The sequence below is a fragment of the Bos mutus genome, chromosome 9 (genome assembly GCF_027580195.1).
Source record: "Bos mutus isolate GX-2022 chromosome 9, NWIPB_WYAK_1.1, whole genome shotgun sequence".
Classification (NCBI taxonomy): domain Eukaryota; kingdom Metazoa; phylum Chordata; class Mammalia; order Artiodactyla; family Bovidae; genus Bos; species Bos mutus.
The window spans coordinates 69,766,882-69,791,424 of record NC_091625.1 but is presented as its reverse complement, the minus strand read 5'-3'; the positions used below and the strand labels follow the sequence as shown (position 1 = coordinate 69,791,424).

Below are 24,543 nucleotides of genomic sequence, written 5' to 3'. Positions count from 1 at the left end.
TTTATTTTTTGGGGCTCCCAAATCAGTGCAGATGGTGACTGCAGCCATGAAATTAAAAGACGCTTACTCCTTGGAAGGAAAGTTATGACCAACCTAGATAGCATATTCAAAAGCAGAGACATTACTTTGCCAACTAAGGTTCGTCTAGTCAAGGCTATGGTTTTTCCTGTGGTTATATATGGATGTGAGAGTTGGACTGTGAAGAAGGCTGAGCGCTGAAGAATTGATGCTTTTGAACTGTGGTGTTGGAGAAGACTCTTGAGAGTCCCTTGGACTGCAAGGAGATCCAACCAGTGCATTCTGAAGGAGATCAGCCCTGGGATTTCTTTGGATGGAATGATGCTAAAGTTGAAACTCCAGTACTTTGGCCACCTGATGCGAAGAGTTGACTCATTGGAAAAGACTCTGATGGTGGGAGAGATTGGGGGCAGGAGGAGAAGGGGACGACAGAGGATGAGATGGCTGGATGGCATCACTGACTCGATGGACGTGAGTCTGAGTGAACTCCAGGAGTTGGTGATGGACAGAGAGGCCTGGCATGCTGCGATTCATGGGGTCACAAAGAGTCGGACACAACTGAGCGACTGATCTGATTCTGATTCTGAGAAGAGTTAAACACACACACACACAATTGATTGAGATGCTCAGAAAAGATATCACATTCATTAAATAAGAAGAAAACTAATTTAAAAAAGGCAAATCATGTTCAGGGTGCTCTTGGAAATAAAAAAAAAAAAAAACGTGAGAGCAGTAATGAAAAATTCAGTGGCGGGGTGTGGTAGGCAGGATTATGGCTCTCAGGAAGGTTCCCCCCCCTAATCCTTGAGACTATGAATATATCACCTTACATGGTAAAGGGGCTTTGCAGATGTAACTGAGGCTACTATTTAGTTGACCCTGAAACAGGGAGGTAGTACTGAAAAGTGAAAACAAAGAAAATAAAAATGATATTGTTAAAGAAATCATAGTAAAATTTCCCAGAATTGAAGAGCAAACATTATTACATCAAAATTATTCACCAAATTTTCACAGCAAAACTCATACCAAGGGATCAACAGGATTAGAGAGATCTGGAAAGCTCCCAGAGAAAGAGCAGGAGAAATATATAAAGGATCTTAAGTCAGAATGATATCAGAAAAGCAACACTGGGAGAAGCATAGGTCAAATGACATGTTGCTGCTGCTGCTGCTGCTAAGTCGCTTCAGTTGTGTCCAACTCTGTGCGACCCCATAGACGGCAGCCCACCAGGCTCCCCCGTCCCTGGGATTCTCCAGGCAAGAACACTGGAGTGGGTTGCCATTTCCCTCTCCAATGCATGAAAGTGAAAAGTGAAAGCGAAGTCGCTCAGTTGTGTCTGACTCTTAGCGACCCCATGGACTACAGCCTACCAGGCTCCTCCATCCATGGGATTTTCCAGGCAAGAGTACTGGAGTGGGGTGCCATTGCCTTCTCCAATGACACCCCACTCCAATGTTGGATACATGCAATAAGTAGATAGGTGCATAAGAATAGGTGCATGCATAGCAATTAGATAGCAACAAAGGTTAGTGAGAAAGTAAGGGGAAATTTTTATATACCATTTACATAAAATGTCTTTACATTTTTACATTCATTCTGCTCCTTTGAAACATTTTCTGCACTTGACTTTCAGGACACAGCAATCACCTGGCTTCCCTCCCACATTCCTATCCACTCTTTCCTAGTCTTCTTCCTTCATCTTCCAATCCTTTAAGGCTGGCATACCCTGGTCACATTGCTTTAAATCCCACATATGATGCTGGTATTCACCGTGTTGTATGTGCAGTCAGAACTTCCCTGAATGCCAGCCTTATATATCCAACTACCTTTTGACTTTTCTACTTGAACATCTGGTAGATACTTCAAATTTCATGTATCCAAAACTGAGTTTCTGATTATTCCTCCCAAACCAACTCCTTCTATAGTCTTATCAATCTCAATTATGGAAATTCCATATCAGGAGTTCATGCTGAAATCCTGAGGTCATTCTTGACTATTCTATTTCTTACTCCATATTCAACCTGTTGAAACAGTATATCTACTACATCAAAAGATCTCCAGATCCAAATACTTCTTCCCAGTTACAATGCTACCACCCTGGTCCAAGACATATGGCTCTTCTATATCATTGCAATAATTTTCTAACTTGTCTCTCTACTTCTAGTGTCACTCGGGCATTTATTCAGCAGCATGAGTGATCACACAGAAAAGCAAACAAGGGGTGGTCCTAAGATGGTGGAGGAATAGGATGGGGAGACCACTTTCTCCCCTACAAATTCATCAAAAGAACATTTGAACACTGAGTAAATTCCACAAAACAACTTCTGAATGCCAGCAAAGGACATCAGGCACCCAGAAAAGCAGCCCATTGTCTTCAAAAGGAGGTAGGAAAAAATATAAACGATAAAAAGAGAGACAAAAGAGGTAAGGACAGAGCTCTGTCCTGGGAAGGGAGTCTTAAAAAAAAGAGAAGTTTCCAAACACCAGTAAACACTCTCACTGCTGAGTCTGTGCCGAGCCTTGGAACCACAGAAGGCAACATAACTGGGAGGAAAATAAATAAATAATGAAAACCCACAGATTATGAACCCAGCGGTAACTCCCCTAGCTGAGAAGCAGCACAGATGCCTGCATTCACCACTAGGAAGTGGGGGCTGGGCAGGGAGGCACAGCTGCACTACTTAGAGTAAGGATTGGGCCTGAATGCCCCGTGGGCAATCTGAGGGAACTAACTTGGGATAGCAAACGAGATGGTGGGATAACTACCACGCGAAAAGCCCTAACCTAAGACACCACCAGGCCCGCTCACAGAACAAAGGACTGACTTAAATCCCATGGGCGGAGGAGCCTGGTAGGCTGCAGTCCATGGGGTCGCTGAGTCGGACACGACTGAGCGACTTCACTTTCACTTTTCACTTTCATGCATTGGAGAAGGAAATGGCAACCCACTCCAGTGCTCTTGCCTGGAGAATCCTAGGGACGGGGGAACCTGGTGGGCTGCCGTCTATGGGGTCGCACAGAGTCAGACATGACTGAAGCAACTTGGAAGCAGCAGCAGAGCTACGTGAAAAGCCCTAACCTAAGACACCGTCAGGCCCACTCACAGAACAAAGGACTGAGCAGAGCTAGCCCGGCCTATCCCCCTGCCTGGTGACAGGCAGGCGAGGGCAGCCAGAGCTGGAAGAGGGCAATCGCAGCCCCAGAGAGGCATTATCTACCAAACTGCAAGCAGGCTTCATTGCTAACCAAGACTTCCTGAGATTCTGGATGGTCAACATCCGTTGAGAAGGTGCCCCAGTTGCACACCCAGAAAACCAAGCAGCAGGGATTGGGGAGGCGATAAGTCGCAGCAACCGCGCTGGCCAAACACCTGGTCACCTGAGCTGCTTGGACCTGGGAAGGGCACAAAACGCAGACCCAACCGAGTCTGCACGTCTGGGGACTACCCAAGTACCTGAACCTGAGTGGCTTAGACCTGGGAAGCACATACAACCTAGGGCCGGCCTCAGACGGTTCCAGGCCAAGAAACCTAAAGCCTAAGCGGTGTAGATAGGGAAAGCACACATGCGGTGAGCAGGGGCAAACCCAGTGTGGCAGAGACACTGCGAGCACACACTAGTGTTATTCATTTGCAGCTTCCCTCCCTCCCCACAGCACGACTGAACAAGTGAGCCTAAAAAAGTGTCCACCACCACTCCCTTGTGTCAGGGCAGAAATTAGACACTGAAGAGACCAGCAAACAGAAGAAGCTAAATCAGAGGGAACCTCCTTGGAAGTGACAGGTGCAATAGATTAAAACCCTGTAGTTAGTACTGACTACATAGGAAGGGGCCTATAGATCTTGAGAAATATAAGCCGGACCAAAGAACTATCCGAAAATCAACTGACCCCACGCTGCCCACAACACCAGAGAAAGCCCTAGATATATTTTTGCTATTTTTACTATCATTCTTTAATTTTTTATTTAATTTTTTTAAATTTTAAGTCCTCTATTACTCCTTTAATTTTCATTTTTATAACCTACTATTACTTTGCAACAACCCACTCCAGTACTCTTGCCTGGAAAATCTCATGGGCAGAGGAGCTTGGTGGGCTGCAGTCCATGGGGTCGCTAAGAGTCGGACACGACTGAGCGACTTCACTTTCACTTTTCACTTTCATGCATTGGAGAAGGAAATGGCAACCCACTCCAGTGTTCTTGCCTGGAGAATCCCAGGGATGGCGGAGCCTGGTGGGCTGCCATCTATGGGGTTGCACAGAGTCAGACACGACTGAAGCGACTTAGCATTACTTTGCAAAAAAAAAGAGAGAGAGAGACCATATTTTTTAAAGCAAACTTCATATATATATATATATATATATATATATATATAAAATAATTCTTGTGACTTTGTTTTCTTTTTTTTTTCTTTAATATTGTATTTTTGAAAATCCAACTTCTACTCCAGATTTTTAATCTTTGCTTTTTGGTATTTGTTATCAATTTTGTACCTTTAAGAACCCAATTTTCAGTACCCATTTTTACTTGGGAGTGAGATTACTGGCTTGACTGCTCTCTCCCACTTTGGACTCTCCTTTTTCTCCACCAGGTCACCTCTATCTCCTCCCTCCCCCTTCTCTTCTCTATCCAACTCTGTGAATCTCTTTGTGTCTTCCGGACTGTGGAGAACACTTAGGGAACTGATTACTGACTGGATCTGTCTCCTTTTGCTTCCCCCCTTTTATCCTCCTGGCCATCTCAGTCTCCTTCCTTCCTCTTCTCTTCTCTGTGTAACTCCATGAACATCTCTGAGGGATCCAAACTGTGGAGAGCACATAGGGAAGTGATTGCTGACTAGCTTGCTCACTCCTCTTTTGATTCCACCTCATCTCATCCTGATCACCTCTATTTCCCTCCTCCCTCTTCTCTTCTCCATGTAACTCTGTGTACCTCTCCTGGTGTCCCTTAATGTGGAGGAACTTTTCATCATTCAGCTCAGTTGAGTCGCTCAGTCATGTCTGACTCTTTGCAACCCCATGAATCGCAGCACGCCAGGCCTCCCTGTCCATCAACAACTCCCGGAGTTCACTCAAACTCACGTCCATCAAGTTGGTGATGCCATCCAGCCATCTCATCCTTTGTTGTCCCCTTCTCCTCCTGCCCCCAATCCCTCCCAGCAACAGAGTCTTTTCCAATGAGTCAAGTCTTCACATGAGGTGGCCAAAGTACTGGAGTTTCAGCTTTAGCGTCACTCCTTCCAAAGAACATCCAGGACTGATCTCCTTTAGAATGGACTGATTGGATCTCCTTGCAGTCCAAGGGACTCTCAAGAGTATTCTCCAACACCACAGTTCAAAAGCATCAATTCTCTGGCGCTCAGCTTTCTTCACAGTCCAACTCTCAAATCCATACATGACTACAGGAAAAACCATAGCCTTGACTAGATGAACCTTTTTTGGCAAAGTAATGTCTCTGCTTTTGAATATGCTATCTAGGTTGGTCATAACTTTCCTTCCAAGGAGTAAGTGTCTTTTAATTTCATGGATGCAATCACCATTAACCTTGATGTTTTATCATCGGTGCTGTATAGATGGAGAAATCTTGAGACTACTGTAAAAATAAGACTGAAAACCAGAAGCAGGAGGCTTAAGTCCAAATCCTGAGAACACCAGAGAACTCCTAACTCCAGGGAACATTAATAGACAGGAGCTCATCAAATGCTTCCATACCTACACTGAAACCAAGAACCACCCAAGGGCCAACAAGTTCCAGAGCAAGACATACGACACAAATTCTCCAGCAACACAGGAACATAGCACTGAGCTTCAATATACAGGCTGCCCAAAGTCACTCCAAGCCCATTGACATCTCATAACTCATTACTGGACACTTCATTGCACTCCAAAGAGAAGAAACCCAACTCCACCCACCAGAATGCTGACACAAGCTTCCCTAAGCAGGAAAACTTGACAAGCCACCTGTACAACCCCACCCACAACGAGGAAACTCCACAATAAAGAGAACTCCACAAACTGCCATAATACAGAAAGGCCACCCCAAACACAGCAATATAAACAAGATGAAGAGACAGAGGAATACCCAGCAGGTAAAGGAACAGGATAAATGCCCACCAAACCAAATAAAAGAGGAAGAGATAGGGAATCTACCTGATAAAGAATTCCAAATAATGATAGCAAAAATAATCCAAAATCTTGAAAACAAAATGGAATCACAGGTAAACAGCCTGGAAACAAGGATTGAGAAAATACAAGAATGGTTTAACAAGGACCTAGAAGAAGAAAAAAGAGTCAATATATAATGAATAATGCAATAAATAATATCAAAAACACTGAAGGGAACCAACAGTAGAATAACGGAGGCAGAAGATAGGATTAGTGAGGTAGAAGATAGAATGGTAGAAATAAATGAATCAGAGAGGATAAAAGAAAAACGAATTAAAAGAAATAAGGACAATCTCAGAGACCTCTGGGACAATGTGAAACACCCCAACATTTGAATCATAGGAGTCTCAGAAGAAGAAGACAAAAAGAAAGACCATGAGAAAATATTTGAGGAGATAATAGTTGAAAACTTCCCTAAAATGGGGAAGGAAATAATCACCCAAGTCCAAGAAACCCAGAGAGTCCCAAACAGGATAAACCCAAGGTGAAACACCCCAAGACACATATTAATCAATTAACAAACACAAAGAAAAAATATTAAAAGCAGCAAGGGAAAAACAACAAATAACACACAAGGGGATTCCCATAAGGATAACAGCTGATCTTTCAATAGAAACTCTTCAGGCCAGGAGGCAATGGCAGGACATACTTAGAGTGATGAAAGAAAATAACCTACAGCCCAGATTACTGTATCAAGAAAGGATCTCATTCAAATATGAAGGAGAAATCAAAAGCTTTACAGACAAACAAAAGCTGAGAGAATTCAGCACCACCAAACTAGCTGTCCAACAAATGCTAAAGGATCTTCTCTAGACAGGAAACACAAAAAGAGTGTATAAACTCGAACCCAAAACAATAAAGAAAATGGCAATGGGATCATACTTATCAATAATTACCTTAAACATAAATGGGTTGAATGCCCCAACCAAAAGACAAAGACTGACTGAATGGATACAAAAACAAGACCCCTATATATGTTGTCTACAAGAGACCTACCTCAAAACAAGGGACACATACAGACTGAAAGTGAAGGGCTGGAAAAAGATATTCCACGCAAATAGAGACCAAAAGAAAGCAGGAGTAGCAATACTCATATTAGATAAAATAGACTAAAACAAAGGCTGTTAAAAGATACAAAGAAGGACACTACATAATGATCAAAGGATCAATCCAAGAAGAAGATATAACTATTATAAATATATATGCACCCAGCATAGGAGCACCTCAATATGTAAGACAAATGCTAACAAGTATGAAAGGAGAAATTAACAATAACACAATAATAGTGGGAGACTTTAATGCCCCAGTCACACCTGGATAGATCAACTAAACAGAAAATTAACAAGGAAACACAAACTTTAAATGATACAATAGACCTGTTAGACCTAATTGATATCTATAGGACATTTCACCCCAAAACAATGAATTTCACCTTTTTCTCAAGCGCACACAGAATCTTCTCCAGGATAGATCACATCCTAGGCCATAAATCTAGCCTTGGTAAATTCAAAAAAATTGAAATCATTCCAAGCATCTTTTCTGACCACAATGCAGTAAGATTAGATCTCAACTACAGGAGAAAAACTATCAAAAATTCCAACATATAGAGGCTGAACAACACACTGCTGAATAACCAACAAATCACAGAAGAAATCAAAATATGCATAGAAATGAATGAAAATGAAAACACAACAACCCAAAACCTGTGGGACACTGTAAAAGCAGTGCTAAGGGGAAGGTTCATAGCAATATAGGCACACCTCAAGAAACAAGAAAAAAAGTCAAATAAATAACCTAACTCTACACCTAAAGCAACTAGAAAAGGAAGAAATGAAGAACCCCAGGGTTAGTAGAAGGAAAGAAATCTTAAAAATTAGGGCAGAAATAAATGCAAAAGAAACAAAAGAGACTATAGCAAAAATCAACAAAGCCAAAAGCTGGTTCTTTGAAAGGATAAATAAAATTGACAAACCATTAATAAGACTCATCAAGAAACAAAAGGAGAAAAATCAAATCAATAAAATTAGAAATGAAAATGGAGAGATCACAACAGACAACACAGAAATACAAAGGATCATAATAGACTACTATCAGCAATTATATGTCAATAAAATGGACAACTTGGAAGAAATGGACAAATTCTTAGAAAAGTACAACTTTCCAAAACTGAACCAGGAAGAAATAGAAAATCTTAACAGACCTATCACAAGCACAGAAATTAAAACTGTAATCAGAAATCTTCCAGCAAACAAAAGCCCAGGTCCAGACGGCTTCACAGCTGAATTCTACCAAAAATTTAGAGAAGAGCTAACACCTATCCTACTCAAACTCTTCCAGAAAATTGCAGAGGAAGGTAAACTTCCAAACTCATTCTATGAAGCCACCATCACCCTAATACCCAAACCAGACAAAGATGCCACAAAGAAAACAAAACTACAGGCCAATATCACTGATGAACATAGATGTAAAAATCCTTAACAAAATTCTAGCAATCAGAATCCAACAACACATTGAAAAGATCATACATCATGACCAAGTGGGCTTTATCCCAGGGATGCAAGTATTCTTCAATATCCACAAATCAATGTAATACACCACATTAACAAATTGAAAAATAAAAGCCATATGATTATCTCAATAGATGCAGAAAAAGCCTCTGAAAAAATTCAACATCCATTTATGATAAAAGCTCTCCAGAAAGCAGGAATAGAAGGAACATACCTCAACACAATAAAAGCTCTATGTGACAAACCCACAGCACATATTGTCCTTGATGGTGAAAAATTGAAAGCATTTCCCCTAAAGTCAGGAACAAGACAAGGGTGTCCACTTTCACCACTACTATTCAACATAGTTTTGGAAGTTTTGGCCACAGCAATAGGAGAAGAAAAAGAAATAAAAGGAATCTAAATTGGAAAAGAAGAAATAAAACTCTCACTGTTTGCAGATGACATGATCCTCTACATAGAAAACCCTAAAGACTCCACAGAAAATAACTAGAGCTAATCAATGAATATAGTAAAGTTGCAGTATATAAACTCAACACACAGAAATCCCTTGCATTCCTATACACTAATAATGAGAAAATAGAAAGAGAAATTAAGGGGAAAATTCCACTCACCACTGCAACAAAAAGAATAAAATACTTAGGGATATATCTACCTAAAGAAACAAAGACCTATATATATAAAACTATAAAACACTGGTGAAAGAAATCAAAAAGGACACTAATAGATGGGGAAATATACCATGTTCATGGATTGGAAGAATCAGTATAGTGAAAATGAGTATACTACCCAAAGCAATCTATAGATTCAATGCAATCCCTATCAAGCTACCAACAGTATTTTTCACAGAGCTAGAACAAATAATTTCACAATTTGTATGGAAATACAAAAAAACCTCGAATAGCCAAAGCAATCTTGAGAAAGAAGAATGGAACTGGAGGAATCAACCTGCCTGATTTCAGGCTCTACTAAAAAGGCACAGTCATCAAGACGGTATGGTACTGGCACAAAGACAGAAATATAGATCAATGGAACAAAATAGAAAGCCCAGAGATAAACCCACACACCTATTGACACCTTATCTTTGACAAAGGAAGCAAGAATATACAATAGAGAAAAGACAATCTCTTTAACAAGTGGTGCTGGGAAAACTGGTCAACCACTTGTAAAAGAATGAAACTAGAACACTTTCTAACACCATACACAAAAATAAACTCAAAATGGATTATAGATCTAAACATAAGACCAGAAACTATAGAACACCTAGAGGAGAACATAGGCAAAACACTCTCCGACATACATCACAGCAGGATCCTCTATGACCCGCCTCCCAGAATATTGAAAATAAAAGCAAAAATAAACAAATGGGACCTAATTAAAATTAAAAGCTTCTGCACAACAAAGGAAACTGTAACCAAGGTGAAAAGACAGCCTTCAGAATGGGAGAAAAAAATAGCAAATGAAGCAACTGACAAACAACTAATCTCAAAAATATATAAGCAACTCCTGCATCTCAATTCCAGAAAAATAAACGATCCAATCAAAAAATGGGCCAAAGAACTAAACAGACACTTCTCCAAAGAAGACATACAGATGGCTAAAAAAACACATGAAAAGATGCTCAACATCACTCATCAGAGAAATGCAAATCAAAATCACAATGAGGTACCATTTCACACCAGTCAGAATAGCTGCGATCCAAAAGTCTACAAGCAATAAATCCTGGAGAGGGTGTAGAGAAAAGGAAACCCTCTTACACTGTTGGTGAGAATGCAAACTAGTACAGCCACTATGGAGAACAGTGTGGAGATTCCTTAAAAAACTGGAAATAGAACTGCCATATGACCCAGAAATCCCACTGCTGGGCATACACACCAAGGAAACCAGAATTGAAAGAGACACGTGTACCCCAACGTTCATCACAGCACTGTTTATAATAGCCAGGACATGGAAGCAACCTAGATGTCCATCAGCAAACGAATGGATAAGAAAGCTGTGGTACATATACACAATGGAGTATTACTCAGCCATTAAAAAGAATACATTTGAATCAGTTCTAATGAGGTAGATGAAACTGGAGCCCATTATACAAAGTGAAGTAAGCCAGAAAGAAAAACACCAATACAGTATACTAACACATATATATGGAATTTAGAAAGATGGTAACAATAACCCTGCATGAGAGACAGCAAAAGAGATACAGATGTATAGAACAGTCTTTTGGACTCTGTGGGAGAGGGCGAGGGTGGGATGATTTGGGAGAATGGCGTTGAAACATGTATAACATCATATGTGAAATGAAAATAAATAAATAATAATAATTAAAAAAATACAAGCCTTTTAAAACTAAAAAAAGAAAAGAAAAGAAAAGCAAACAACAGCATGTCATTCCTTTACTCAAAACCTCCAATCAATCCCTATCACACTCAATGAAAGCTGAAGCCCATATTTTGACCTACCAACCCCTCTATGATCTGACTTTTCTTTGGTTGATCTCATTTTATGACTACCCTCCCTCTGGTCCTCTTAGTTCTAGCTCACTGATCTCCTGTTATTCTTTAAATAGAACATGCCAAGCAAGAATAGCACTTGCTATTTTCTCTTGCCTAAAACGTTCTTTGTCAAAATATCCTTGTTTCTTCCCCACTTCCTTTAGCTCTTTACTCAAAAGTTATTATATACTTCTTACCTGCCCTGACTCTATATTTCATGTTCCCCTTTTCAGTTTTATTTATTCCTTAGCACTTTCTCTATCATAGTATATATAATATATATTGCATATTTTTTCCTGTCTGTATTCCATGCTAGAATGTAAACTCTTTGAAGGATTTTAGTCTGTTTCTTATATCACTATATCCCCAGTAATTATAATAGCACTGAGTACAGAGTCAGTGCTTATTTGTTGAAAACAAGTAAAAAAAGGATGTGCACAAAAGATAAAATTGTCATTCAAACTAGAAAAACTAGTTTAAAAACTCGCACTTGGAAAAAATACTGCCTACGATAAGTAGGTCAATTAGAGCAGAGAACGGTGAAAATGATCAAGAGTTGGGGATTATGAAACAAGAGTTGTGGTGTAAGAATGAGGGGGTGACTATGTTAAGGATGCTGGAAAAGAGGGATCAGTGTTAAACGCCAATCCCCTGGGCAAGAGAGTGAGGGGAAGGATGGCATATAAGCCCTGAGGGACCGAGATGAAAGGAAGAGAATGAGGAACAATGACTCTGGGGAGCCTGTCAATAGCTGTAAAGAATGGATGGAAAGAGCTGGATTAATTGGAGATTTTGTTCAGAGATTCCTATTGCCTTTTGCAATTAAGTTATGTGATTTTTGGGAGCAAATAACCAAGAATTGATGCCCACTTGTATGCACTAACATCAGAATAATACCACCAAAATGTCCTGCCAACATTTGCTAGATCTAGGACCAGTACTGCAGCTCAGAAACACAGCAACAAAATGACCAGAAAAGATAGGCATTTTCCAGTCAATGCCCATCTCTCAGTTCCACTGTATTCCCATGTGACACTAGGGGAACTGCATGTCTGTAAATTAACTGAAAACATATTGGAAAATTGCCAGTTAACATCACCAAGGGTCTCCCAATGAAGAAGCAATAAGACTTTCTCCATTGGAGTCAAATTAGAAGCTGATCAACCAAATTAAAAAAGGAGAATAAATTATCTAACATTGGATCTCATACTGAGAGAGTCATTTCCTAGGCAGGTTGATAAAAAGTCTAGGGGTCCCCAAGGATAGAGGGGTCTGGAGTGCTCAAGGAGGAAGAAAGGACAAACTTCTTTCCCCTCTACATTCCTCAGGATTATATAACAATAATGTATCCTGCTTGAGGACAGTCTCTGGAAAAAACCTTCTGGCTAATCCTATTATCTTAAAATGTAAATTATAGGAGTAGGTCTAGTGAGGTCTTAACCTCCAGAGATTCTTTTGATTCACTGTAATAACTAATTAGAGAGTATATAATTCCATTGCTAACACTAGCAAGGGGGTGCTCTTTCTGCCCTCTTCTGATGCCTATGTCAGAAGCTTTCTCTATCTCCTTTATACTTTTTTTTTTAAAGAAATAAAAATTTAACCCACCACAGGTATACATGTGTTCCCCATTCTGAATCCTCCTCCCTCCTCCCTCCCCATACCATCCCTCTGGGTTGTCCCAGTGCACCAGCCCCAAGCATCCAGTTTTTATACTTTAATAAAACTTTATTGCACAAAGTTCTGAGCGAACAAGCCTCATCTCTGGCCCAGGATTGAATTGTCCTCCGGAAGCCAAGAATCCCAACGTCTTTTCATGTGTCAGCAACAACCTTTCAATACTTTCCCTGAATAAAAGTGTCTAAACAATACATAGCAAGATTATAGTAAATGCACATTAAGTGCATTTATAGAGTCACTTATAAATGGTTTATTTACTCTTACATACTAATAGGATATGGCAAAAGACATGTGAGGTGTTTTGATATTTTGAGCCACGAATCTCCTATTTTTTCTTTGCTTCTTATGACAACAACAACAACAATAATAATAATAATAATTGTGAAGCTCTTACTGTGCACTCTATTTCAGGAAAGTGGCACTGCCTAAGCAAGAAATAATGAGATTTCAAAGATAGGGTAATATTAACGTGATGTCAAGTACAAATGTGGTGGCTAGAGGTCCTGGGAGTGGAGCAACTAAGACTTTCAAGGCCGAGTTTATCATCTGGTATTAATGATAGAGTAGGAGTAGGGGGAGAAGGAACCTTTGATCCAGTTACCAAAGTCCTCTAGAAAGGTGATGAAAAGTAAGTGGGGAAAAACTGGAATGATATGAACCTCAAAGAAGAAGGGAGATGAGGTCAAAGGGAAAAGTCCAGAAGTGGCAATGGATAGTGCTAACCACAGGAAAATGGGGTGTGGGAGAAAGAGGAGCCTAGCAGGGGGAGAGCTATATGCAGGAGAGAGGAGGCAAGTCCAAGTTCTAACAGTGAAGGTGAGGAGAAAGAAGAAGGAAAAAAATATTCTGAGGAAGTGCTGAGGAGTGTACCTTGCTCTTCTTGTTGTCTGAGTCCAGCCACCAGGCCTAATGCAAGTGACACAGCCACCAACAAAATGAGAAGAACCTGTTATAAAATTTTTAAAAATGTGATCTTTACAATTTCATTAAAATATACAAAAAACCAGATACCCTGTCTCCCCCAGTGATTGTTATAGGAGCACAGTGTGCTAGCTTTTCATGATACCAGAATTTTAAAATACCATTGATTACAGATTTTAAATTAAAATACATTAGTCCCAGTTGGTTTAACCCCAAACTGAGTTAAAGTAAAAACGAAACCAAGGGGGCCAATTATCTTTACACATTTTCCTTTCTTAGCTAGATACATGTTTGGAGATCATTTATTTAAATGATTCATTTACTTTAGTCACTCAGTCCTGTCCAACTCTTTGCACTCCCATGGACTATAGCCTACCAGGCTCCTCTTTTCAAGGAATTCTACAAGCAAGAATACTGGAGTAGGTTGCCATTCCCTTCTCCAGAGGATTTTCCCAACTCAGGGATCAAACCCTGGTCTCCTGCATTGTGGGTAGTTTCTTTACCTTTGAGCCACAAAGGAAGCCTTATTTATTTAAAAGTATCCCAAAACTCTGAAATCATGAACTACCTCATTTCCAGGAAACAGGGTTTTTGATTGTGAGAAAAGAGTGAAGATATTTCAGTCCAGTTCAGTTCAGTCGCTCAGTCGTGTCCGACTCTTTGCAACCCCATGAACCACAGCATGCCAGGCCTCCCTGTCCATCACCAACTCCCAGAGTCCACCCAAATCCATGTCCATTGAGTCAGTGATGCCATCCAACCATCTTATCCTCTGTCGTCCCCTTCTCCTCCTGCCCTCAATCTTTCCCAGCATCAGGGTCTTTTCCAATGAGTCAACTCTTCGCATCAGGTGGCCACAGTATTGGAGTTTCAGCTTCAACATCAGTCCTTCCAATGAACACCCAGGACTGATCTCCTTTAGGATGGACTGATTGGATCTCCTTGCAGTCCAAGGGACTCTCAAGAGTCTTCTCCAACACCACAATTCAAAAGCATCAGTTCTTCTGTGCTCAGCTTTCCTTATAGTCCAACTCTCAAATCCATACATGACCACTGGAAAAACCATAGCCTTGACTAGATGGACCTTTGTTGGCAAAGTAATGTCTCTGCTTTTGAATATGCTATCTAGGTTGGTCATAACTTTCCTTCCAAGGAGTAAGCATCTTTTAATTTCATGGCTGCAGTCACCATCAGCAGTGATTTTGGAGCCCAGAAAAATAAGATCAGCCACTGTTTCCCCTGTTTCCCCATCTATTTCCCATGAAGTGAGGGATTGGGGGCAGGAGGAGAAAGGGACAACGGAGGATGAGATGGCTGGATGGCATCACCGAATTGATGGATGTGAATTTGAGTGAACTCCAGGAGTTGGTGATGGACAGGGAGGCCTGGTGTGCTGCAATTCATGGGGTCGCAAAGAGTCAGACATGACTGAGCAACTGAACTGAACTGAACTGAAGTGATGGGACTTGATGCCATGATCTTAAAAAGTTTTCTGAAAGTTGAGCTTTAAGCCAACTTTTTTACTCTCCTCTGAAGATGTTTAACATATAAAAATATAATCTCCAAACAATTAACTACCAAGTTACCTGCTTTGATCTACATAGCAAAAAAATGTTTTAGGGTAATCTGGAAGTCATTGACTAAAGATTGTGTATATAATCGTTATCACCATGCTGACAAAGCTCTTCAGTGTAATGGACTTCATCCTGTGACTGAAATTAAACTGATATAAATTAAAGAGAATTCTTTTCACTGACCTCTTTCCCCATCAAGTCCAATGATAAGTATCCTGGATGATAGAGCTTGAACACACTGTTTACTTAAGTAATTAATTAGGTACACAGATTACTTATGTCAACTACAAAATGGCATCCCTGGTGGCTCAGACAATGAAGAATCTGCTTTTTGGGGAAGATTCCCCTGGAGAAGGAAATAGCAGCCCACTCCAGTGTTCTTGCCTGGAGAATTTCATGGACAGAGGAGCCTGATGGACTACAGTCCACAGGAATCACAAAGACTGAGCAACTAACACTTATACTTTTGCAAACTGGCACTTGCCAAGAGCATTGCCAGTGACTAAACGACAAGGGCATGTGCCATCTGACTCTGTGGGAGGGTGAACCCTGTGCTGCTGCAGCTGTTGATCTTTAACACCCCGTGAAGGAATTCAGGGCGGAGTGAGGCACTCTGTGCTCCAGGGAATCTGGTGGAACAGGTCTTTAGATAGCTAGATATTTTCAGAAACTGATTTTCAGAAACACAATTCCAATCCCTGCATCTCTTCATATTTAGAAAAACACTAAATCTCTTCGTGATGAGATGAGTGCCTTATGACTAACAGAAAATCTTTTGTAAAATGAGTGCTTAATAGCACTGAACTTCTCCTTCCATTCATGAAGGTGAAAGAGGAGAGTGAAAAAGCTGGCTTAAACTCAACATTCAAAAAACTAGGATCATGACATCTGGCCCCATCACTTCATGGCAAATAGATGGGGGAAAAGTGGAAACAGGGAGAGATTTTATTTTCTTGGGCTCCAAAATCACTGCAGATGGTGACTGCAGCCATGAAATTAAAGGATGTTTGCTCCTTAGAAGAAAAGCTATGACAACCCAGACAGCATATTAAAAAGCAGAGACATTACATTGCTGACAAAAGTCCACACAGTCAAAGCTATGCTTTTTCCAGTAGTCATGTATGGATGTGAGAGTTGGACCATAAAGAAGGCTGAGTGCTCAAAAATTGATGCTTTCAAACAGTGATGCTGGAGAAGACCCTTGAAGAATCCCTTGGACAGCAAGGAACTCAAACCAGTCAATCCTTAAGGAAATCAGCCCTGAATATTCATTGGAAGGACTGATGCTGAAGCTGAAGCTCCAATACTTTGGCCATCTGATGCAAAGCGCAGACTCATTGGAAAAGACCCTGATGCTGGAAAAGATTGAGGACAGGAGAAAGGGGCAACAGAAGATGAGATGGTGGATGGTATCACCAACTCAAACTCAGACATGAGTTTGAGAAAACTCAGAGAGATGAAGAAGGACAAGAAAGCCTGGCGTGCTGCAGTACATGGGGTAGCAAAGAGTTAGACTTGACTGAGTGACTGAATAACAACAACCCCCTTCACCAAAATCTTTTATTTTGACTTTCCCCCACTGCCTCTTTTGGAGCTATCTCTCAGAGCTATCTGAGGTTCTTTCTACTGGGCTGCATCCCTCATTTTGTACCAAATAAAACTTACCTTGCAACTTTCAAGTTGTGTATTTTTTTAGGAAAAAAAATTAGGAAAATATTTTATAATGCCAATGAAATTTGTTATTTTTTTAAAATCGCTTTAATGAAAGAAAAAAGCCAGTATCAAAATTTGCTTTCGATAATAAAGACCCTACATAAGGTATAGATTTGTTTGTTTGTTTGCCTTCTGGAAATCAACTAAAAATTAACACATCTAACTTTTAAAATGGAAGTGAATTCAAGGATGGGGAAACGTGTTAAATACTATGAAAACAATTCTCATATGAAGTTTCAAAGTTAGCCCAAGGTCAGTGACCTCCAACAGGTGTTCATTCAGTAGAGAAGCTGAAGCATAAAAGTGAACATAAACAGTTATTAAATAACACCATTAGCACTTTTCCCCTTATTTTCATTCTCAAAAGCCACAGATTTAGATTAAGCCTAAAAATGTTACAAAGCAAAAATGCACTGGGAAACTTTCCTATGATGAACCTCAGGAGTCAGAGTCAGCTACATTTCAGTTTACACCTTATTTTTGGTTCTTTCACCATTCAAACTTGCTAGAAAAATAAGCAACATCTAGCTGTTTTTGTTGTTACTATAAGACTATCAGTCATGTCTGACTGTTTGTGACCCCATGGACTGTAGCCTGCCAGGCTCCTTTGTCAATGAGATTCTCCAGGCAAAAATACTGGAATGGGTTGCCACTTCCTCTTCTAGGGGATCTTCTGGACCCAGGGATCGAACCCAAGTCTCCTGTATCTCCTGTACTGGCAGGTGAATTCTTTACCACTGAGCCACCTGGGAAGCCTCAAGGGTAAGAAGGTTCATTTTCAATCTTGTATAATCATGACTCTAACTACGTAACTCTGAATAAGTTTCTTGATATTAAGGTACAAATATATCTTAAACTATCTTATGCTATCTACAAATTGTAGAGGGGAGTACTCTGAACTCCAAAAATTACCTAGAAACCAACATTTGATTTTAGCTTGACTGAATAAAGAATGCTAGAAATACAGATCGGAAAAGGCAATGGCACCCCACTCCAGTACTCTTGCCTGGAAAATCCCATGGACAGAGGAGCCTGGTAGGCTGCAGTCCATGGGGTCGCTGAGGGTCGGAAACGACTGAGCGACTTTACTTTCACTTTTCACTTTTATGCACTGGAGAAGGAAATGGCAACCCACTCCAGTGTTCTTGCCTGGAGAATCCCAGGGATGGGGGCGCCTGGTGGGCTGCCGTCTATGGGGTCGCACAGAGTCGAGCACAACTGAAGTGACACAGCAGCAGCAGCAGCAGCAAAAACACAGATATATTTAAAATTTCTTAATACAACTTTTACTAAAATCTAGAAATAGTAGGGTTGGAACTATGATTTTAAAATATTGAGCTTCTATTTATGTGTACTGATAAACCATTAAAAGTATACAAAGTAGGGAAATATATGATGAACAAGATTTGCTCTCAAGGAATTGATAATTCCCTGAATTTATAAGATAGGATAAGTATGATAAATGGCATAAGAGCTAAAAGTTCCCAGAATAACAAATGTCAAAATTCCCAGAAGAAAAAAAAAAAGGAATATCTTGAGAGTTCCCTTAGTTATAGTTATTGAGCTCAATACTTACACACATTGTTTCACTTACACCTCCAAACAATGTTTGCATGAAAGAGAGAATGGTGATGGCATTAAGTAAAGTTGGGAATCTAGGAGAAAACTGCAGCGCGATAGTTGTGAGAAAATCATGCAAATGATTTTGACTATAAGGTAGATGCTGGAGGAAGGGCAAGCAGGCACTTTCTAATTTAGGACTGAAACTCAGTCAGAGGTGAGAACTAGCGGCTTATGCGGAATTCTTGGTGGAGAATACACTCTTAAATCCATGAATAAGGTTAGAGTCCTTAAAGAAAAGATCTTCACACAGTGTTTGGTGAAATGCCCAAAGAGAAGAAAGATAAATAAACAAATAATTCAGATAAGGAGAAAAGTGATAAAAACAGGAATTTCAATGTCATCATGAAAGCAAGGGGAGAGAATTCAAAGTGAGAAATTACTCCACAGTATCTGTGTACTGTTGTTATGGAAACTTAGCAGGGAGAAGGACAGGGGAGAAGGATTGACTTTTGAGGAAGCAACTTCAGTGCAGCAAAAAAAAAAAACACCAAACCTAGAGAATAAAAAATGGTTGGCTGGTGAGAAAACTGAGGCAATGAAGAGAGTCAGAAGTTTGATGGTAAAAGGAAAAGAAAATGTAATAAAATCAAGGAATGTTTTTGTTTTAGGCCAGGGAAGATCTTACGGAACAAAAGAACAAGGAAGAGAAAACAGGCAAAAGAGTCCATCCCTAGGAGTGAAGTTAAATGGCACAAAATCAAGAATTGAAAAAAGAAGACACTGATTTTAATTCCTCACCCTCTGGTCTTAACATACTGATGCACAAAGGTGACTTGGGAGATAATTATAATTATAATCATGGTAAAATCAGTGCTGCTAAGTATTTTGCCACAGATCCCAGTTTTTTAGATTGACCCAATATTAATTTGTTGCTATGCAAATTTCTTATTTGCAAAATGTGATTTAAATCCTTCACTTTGCGTTAGAGCTGTCATCAGGGATAAAACTGAACACAGTTACTGAAAACTTCATATTTAAATTGCAATGCAAACAAATACAATCCTAGAGTCATACCCTTACCTTTTGCCACAAACTACAAAGGTGAAAATATTAAAATGTACTTACAATACAAATTATTTTGTACTTCTTAACAGTATTTCTCTTAACAGGTTCTTCCGTTGATAAATTCAGTGTAGATTGCATTGTTCTGTTAGCTAGATAAACCTGTTCTACCAGAAGACAGTGGACCGATTTCCTTTTTCTAGTCTGGCAAAGAGAAACTGCACGAATTACATCACTGTGACTGGCTTTTAAATGTTTGGAAAGAGCATAGCTCTTTAATGATTGGATAGTTAAGACAGGAAAAAAAGCTGTAATAACAATAGTGTCATGAGATGAAAGTTCATTTCCTGTACACTGTAGACAACTGTTCTGTTTGTCCTTTGAAAAAATCTAATTCAGGGTCTTGTAGATTTCTTTCCATGGACCACAATGAACTACCAGGTCTTTAGAAATTCAGAAATGCACAAAACCATATTTGAATATCTTTGGGAAATGGTTCTCTGTACTGGGTAAACTTAGAATTGCCCAAAGTAGCTCTTTAATTTTAATTTTTAAATTATGAAGCCTAGGCTCCACATTGATTGAATTAAAATCTTCTGGAGTTTTGACAAAGGAAGCAGTATATTTAAATATACTTCCTAGTGATTTTTTTTTTTAATGTAGCCAAGATTAGTCTAAACACTTTGCTTTGAGTCCTATATGCACTTTAGAATTCTCTCCTGAAAACATTCACTCTGGATTCTAATCAAACTTGCCAATTGTACATGTGTGCATGCTAAGTTGCTTCAGTTTTGTCCAATTCTGTGCAACCCTAGGGACCATAACCCTTCAGGCTCCTCTGTCCCTATGATTCTCCAGGCAAGAATACTAGAGTGGTTGCCATGCCTTTCTCCAGGGGATCTTCCTGACCCAGGTGTAGAACCCCTGTCTCTTATGTCTCCTGCATTGGCAGGCAGGTTCTTTACAACTGATGCCACCTGGGAAGCCCCTACAGGACTTGAGGGACTTGGTCATCTGCTCAGATACCTTGGTGAGTGATCTCTCAGAAGTAGGATTCTGCCAGGTTCTCAGATTCCCATAGCAAGGTATTTTGTCGTTATTGTTATGCTATGACATACTGATTATATAAAAGAAAGATTAAGCCTACATCACAATTTGTCTCAAAAGTAGTATATTCCTAGGACTTATGTGCTGCTGCTGCATCACTTCAGTCGTGTCCGACTCTGTGTGACCCCATAGACGGCAGCCAACCAGGCTTCCCCTCCCTGGGATTCTCCAGGCAAGAACACTGGAGTGGGTTGCCATTTCCTTCTCCAACACATGAAAGTGAAAAGTGAAAGTGAAGTCGCTCAGTCGTGTCCGACTCTAGCGACCCCATGAACTGCAGCCTTCCAGGCTCCTCCGTCCATGTGATTTTCTAGGCAAAAGTACTGGAGTGGGGTGTCATCGCCTTCTCCGAGGACTTATGTACTCACCTAATAATATAAGTCTTTGTTTTTTTTCTGGGTTTCTGGGGCTTCCCTGGTGGCTTAATCGGTAAAGAATCTGCCTGCAATGCAGGAGACCTGAGTTCGATCCCTGGGTTGGGAAGATTCCCTGGAGGAGGGCACAGTAAGCCATAGTAAGTATTCTTGCCTGGGAAACGCCATGGACAGAGGAACCTGGCAGGCTGCAGTCCGTGGTGTTGCAAGGAGTTGGACACGACTGAGTGACTGAGCACATTTGCACTTAAGACTATCTAGTCTCTTTGAGTCTGGTTCTCAGTGCTCCCACATTTATCTTCCTCTCTGTTATAGTTGGCTTTGTATGTCAGCTTGGCTAGGCTATGGTAACCAGTTGTTTAATCTCCCACACTGCCAGAACACCCATTCTCCCTTCGTCCTCTCATTTCCCAAGCCCCTTCAACCTTGAGAACACAAGAAAAGACCAGACAAGGAAGTCAGGAGACCTCTGATAAAGTCTTACGTCTGTTTCAAAGTAAAGGACTCGGCATTGGATTCTTCATTTTGTAAGTTGATCTCAGATTATCTCCATGCTAATAACTGTCAGATGTTATAATGGAGAAATATCTTAGGTCTTCAGAGCTTGACGGAAGTAAGCCTCAGAGAATCTACCTGGGGCATGTACAGATGTGTACAGTAGAGATATTGGCATTGCCTAACCTCTAGTCATATTTTCTGTTATAACATTTCCCCTAACTGAATCCTAAGCTCCAACCTCTTTTGAGTCTCTCAAGTCCTGGAAACTTCCTAACAGTTCTCCTAAGCACTGGACATCAGCCAAATCCACATCTTCCATGCAGTTTAGACTTCGGACTAGACTGGAGATTAAAGTCCTGTGTCATCTGAACCTGCACTAACTTACTTGAATCTTGTTTCTGTGCAGGCGTGCGGCTTAGTCGTATCTGACTCTTTGCACCCCATGGACTGTAGCCCACCAGGCTTCTCTGTCCGTGGAACTGGAAGTCTCACTATTCTTGCTCCCTTCATTTTAGAATAATCTCCACCTTCTGGATTATGAAAACTTCACTCTGTATGTTCTAATGCTTAGAATCCTTGTGCTCTAGAAGGCAGCTACCATTACATCCCCGACCAATCATAAATAATTTTTAAATTTTACAAGGTCCCTGCATGCACAGAATTCTGGGAATTTTCTAAAATCACAGTAAGCCCCCTGGTCAATGTGTTGGGAAAGCCCCAGGGGCCTGCCAACATCAACTGCCCTTCCTGGTTCTCCCACCTGAGCTTGGGTGGCAGTTGGACAAGCAGGACTGGGAAGGTTCAGAGAAACTAGGTACACTGAGTGTGGTGGAGGGGAGGTTTATATTAGACTCAGGTCAGCAACAGGAAAAGTCTCCCATCAAGACAGGGAGACTTCAAATAAAATAATAGCAGGGATGGATGGGCAGGTGGCCAAATTCAAGGAGGGCTTATTATTAAAAAATGCAGGAAAAGGCTAACCACATAGGCAAATGGGTTTAGGAAGCACAGATGCTAGCTTGCCCTTGGCAAGTGGAGTTCTAAAACTGGAGCTGAATCTAGAACAAGCTGTCCAGGTGGGAGTGGTGTTAGCAATGCCAAGCCAGGGCTAAGAGACAGCAGCATATAGGAAGTGACAGGCAAAATCTCACCATGGACTATAGGACCCAAGTTCTTGAAACAGAAATATTAATATAGTGACTGGGTTACTAGATATCCAAAAAAAATGATGGAAAAAGTAGAATCCATTCTCGTGGACAGATAGTATTTTACATACCTATGTGTATGATAAATTGCTTTTCAAGATGAAATACATAAAATCTCATGAAGAGTCAGCACAGATGAATACTGGAGATGAGAGTGAAAGTGTAGTTGCTCAGTTGTGTCCAACTGTGACCCCACAGACTGTAGCCCCTAGGCTCTTCTGTCCATGGAACTCTCCAAGCAAGAATATTGGAGTGGGTAGCCAATTTCTTCTCCAAGGAATCTTCCTGACCCAGGGATTGAACCCAGGTATCCTGCATGGTATGCAAATTCTTTACCATCTGAGTGACCAGGTAGAACAATTCTGAACCTCAATTAAATAAAATATTATCCCCCAACCCAAGAGGGGAAAAGCTCTACTTTATTTTCAATTGTATCAATAAAAATTTGTGAACTTTGTTTCCTCTTTTACTATATAAGTGCACACATCTTTGATTTCATGCATATACCTACATAATACCTTTGGTTATGCATCTTGGACTACAAAGCTTAAAATATTCACTAACTGGTCCTCTGCAGTTCCAAAGTCTGGCACTAATGTACTTAACCATAGAAACCCATCATTTGAATAATTATATTCATAGTCTTATCAATTGATTCCACAGTGAATAACTAAAAAACTAAAGTTTTAAATTCTGGACAACACAATAAACACTCTCGGTCTGAGTTAAAGTACCATTTGAATCAAAGCCTCTATAATCAGATAAAATGATCCAGGACATGAGGTTTTTACATGGCAGAATAGGCTATAAAGATCAGAATTCTTCAGTCTGTAAAATCTATGTGGTATGATTAAAAGAATAATAAGTTTGGAGTCAAAAATTATTTTGTGGCAAAAGAAAGAAGAAATGAAAAGGTTTGAATTGGAGAAATTGAAATGTGAGTCTGTTGGAAATGAAATTCCAAGGCTGGATTTGGAGGCTGAAAGTAATAGGATAAAAGATTTGCTTTGGGAATATTTTCCTGGTTCTAGAGAATTAAATGGACCAGAGTGAGGAGAGATTAAGACAGAAAGGCCAGGTAGGTATAGCTGTCACAGACCCAGTGAGATGAAGTCAGAGGAAGGCTATGGAAATGAATAATATGTGTTGGGTTTCAGAAATATGAAGGCTGAGCTTCGGGACTGATTCTAAACCCAGGTCACCCAAAGAAGAGTGGGATCATAAGCAGAGAGAGGGCTATCAGGACAGGAGGCTAGTTCTCTGGAAAGATGACAAGCTAGGTTTTAGACCTAACAAAGTTGAGTTATTTATAGAACACATATTGAAATCTTCAGCATCAAAAGTAAAGAAAAATATCTTTTAAAAAGAAGGGTAAAAATGCCTCTACTGTATTTTTTTTAATATTACTTCATAATAAATAGTGTGTGCATCTCAGTCACTCAGTCGTGTCCAACTCTGTGACCCCATGGATTGCTGCTCACAGGGTTCCTCTATCCATGGAATTTTCCAAGCAAGAATACTGGAGTGGGTTGTCATTTCTTTCTCCAGGGGATCTTCACCTGCATTAACCCAGGGATTAAACCTGCATCTACTGCAATGGCAGGCAGATTCTTTACCACTGGGCCATCTGGGAAGCCCCATATAATAAATATAACACAAAGAATCTC

The 24,543-nt window shown here is 40.3% G+C and overlaps 1 protein-coding gene across 1 annotated transcript in view; it reads right to left on the bottom strand.

Annotated features, from left to right (window-relative positions):
* Positions 1 to 19,899, bottom strand: part of ENPP3 (ectonucleotide pyrophosphatase/phosphodiesterase 3) — a 91,380-nt gene extending 71,481 nt beyond the window's left edge. Inside the window, exons 1-2 of the mRNA XM_005907294.3 lie at positions 19,756 to 19,899; positions 13,730 to 13,805 (exon numbers count right to left, since the gene is read on the bottom strand). Coding sequence (XP_005907356.1) covers positions 13,730 to 13,805; positions 19,756 to 19,833 — 154 coding nt within the window. The 5' untranslated portion in view covers positions 19,834 to 19,899. The remainder of the gene's footprint in view (positions 1 to 13,729; positions 13,806 to 19,755) is intronic.
* Between the last annotated feature and the right edge of the window lie 4,644 nt (positions 19,900 to 24,543).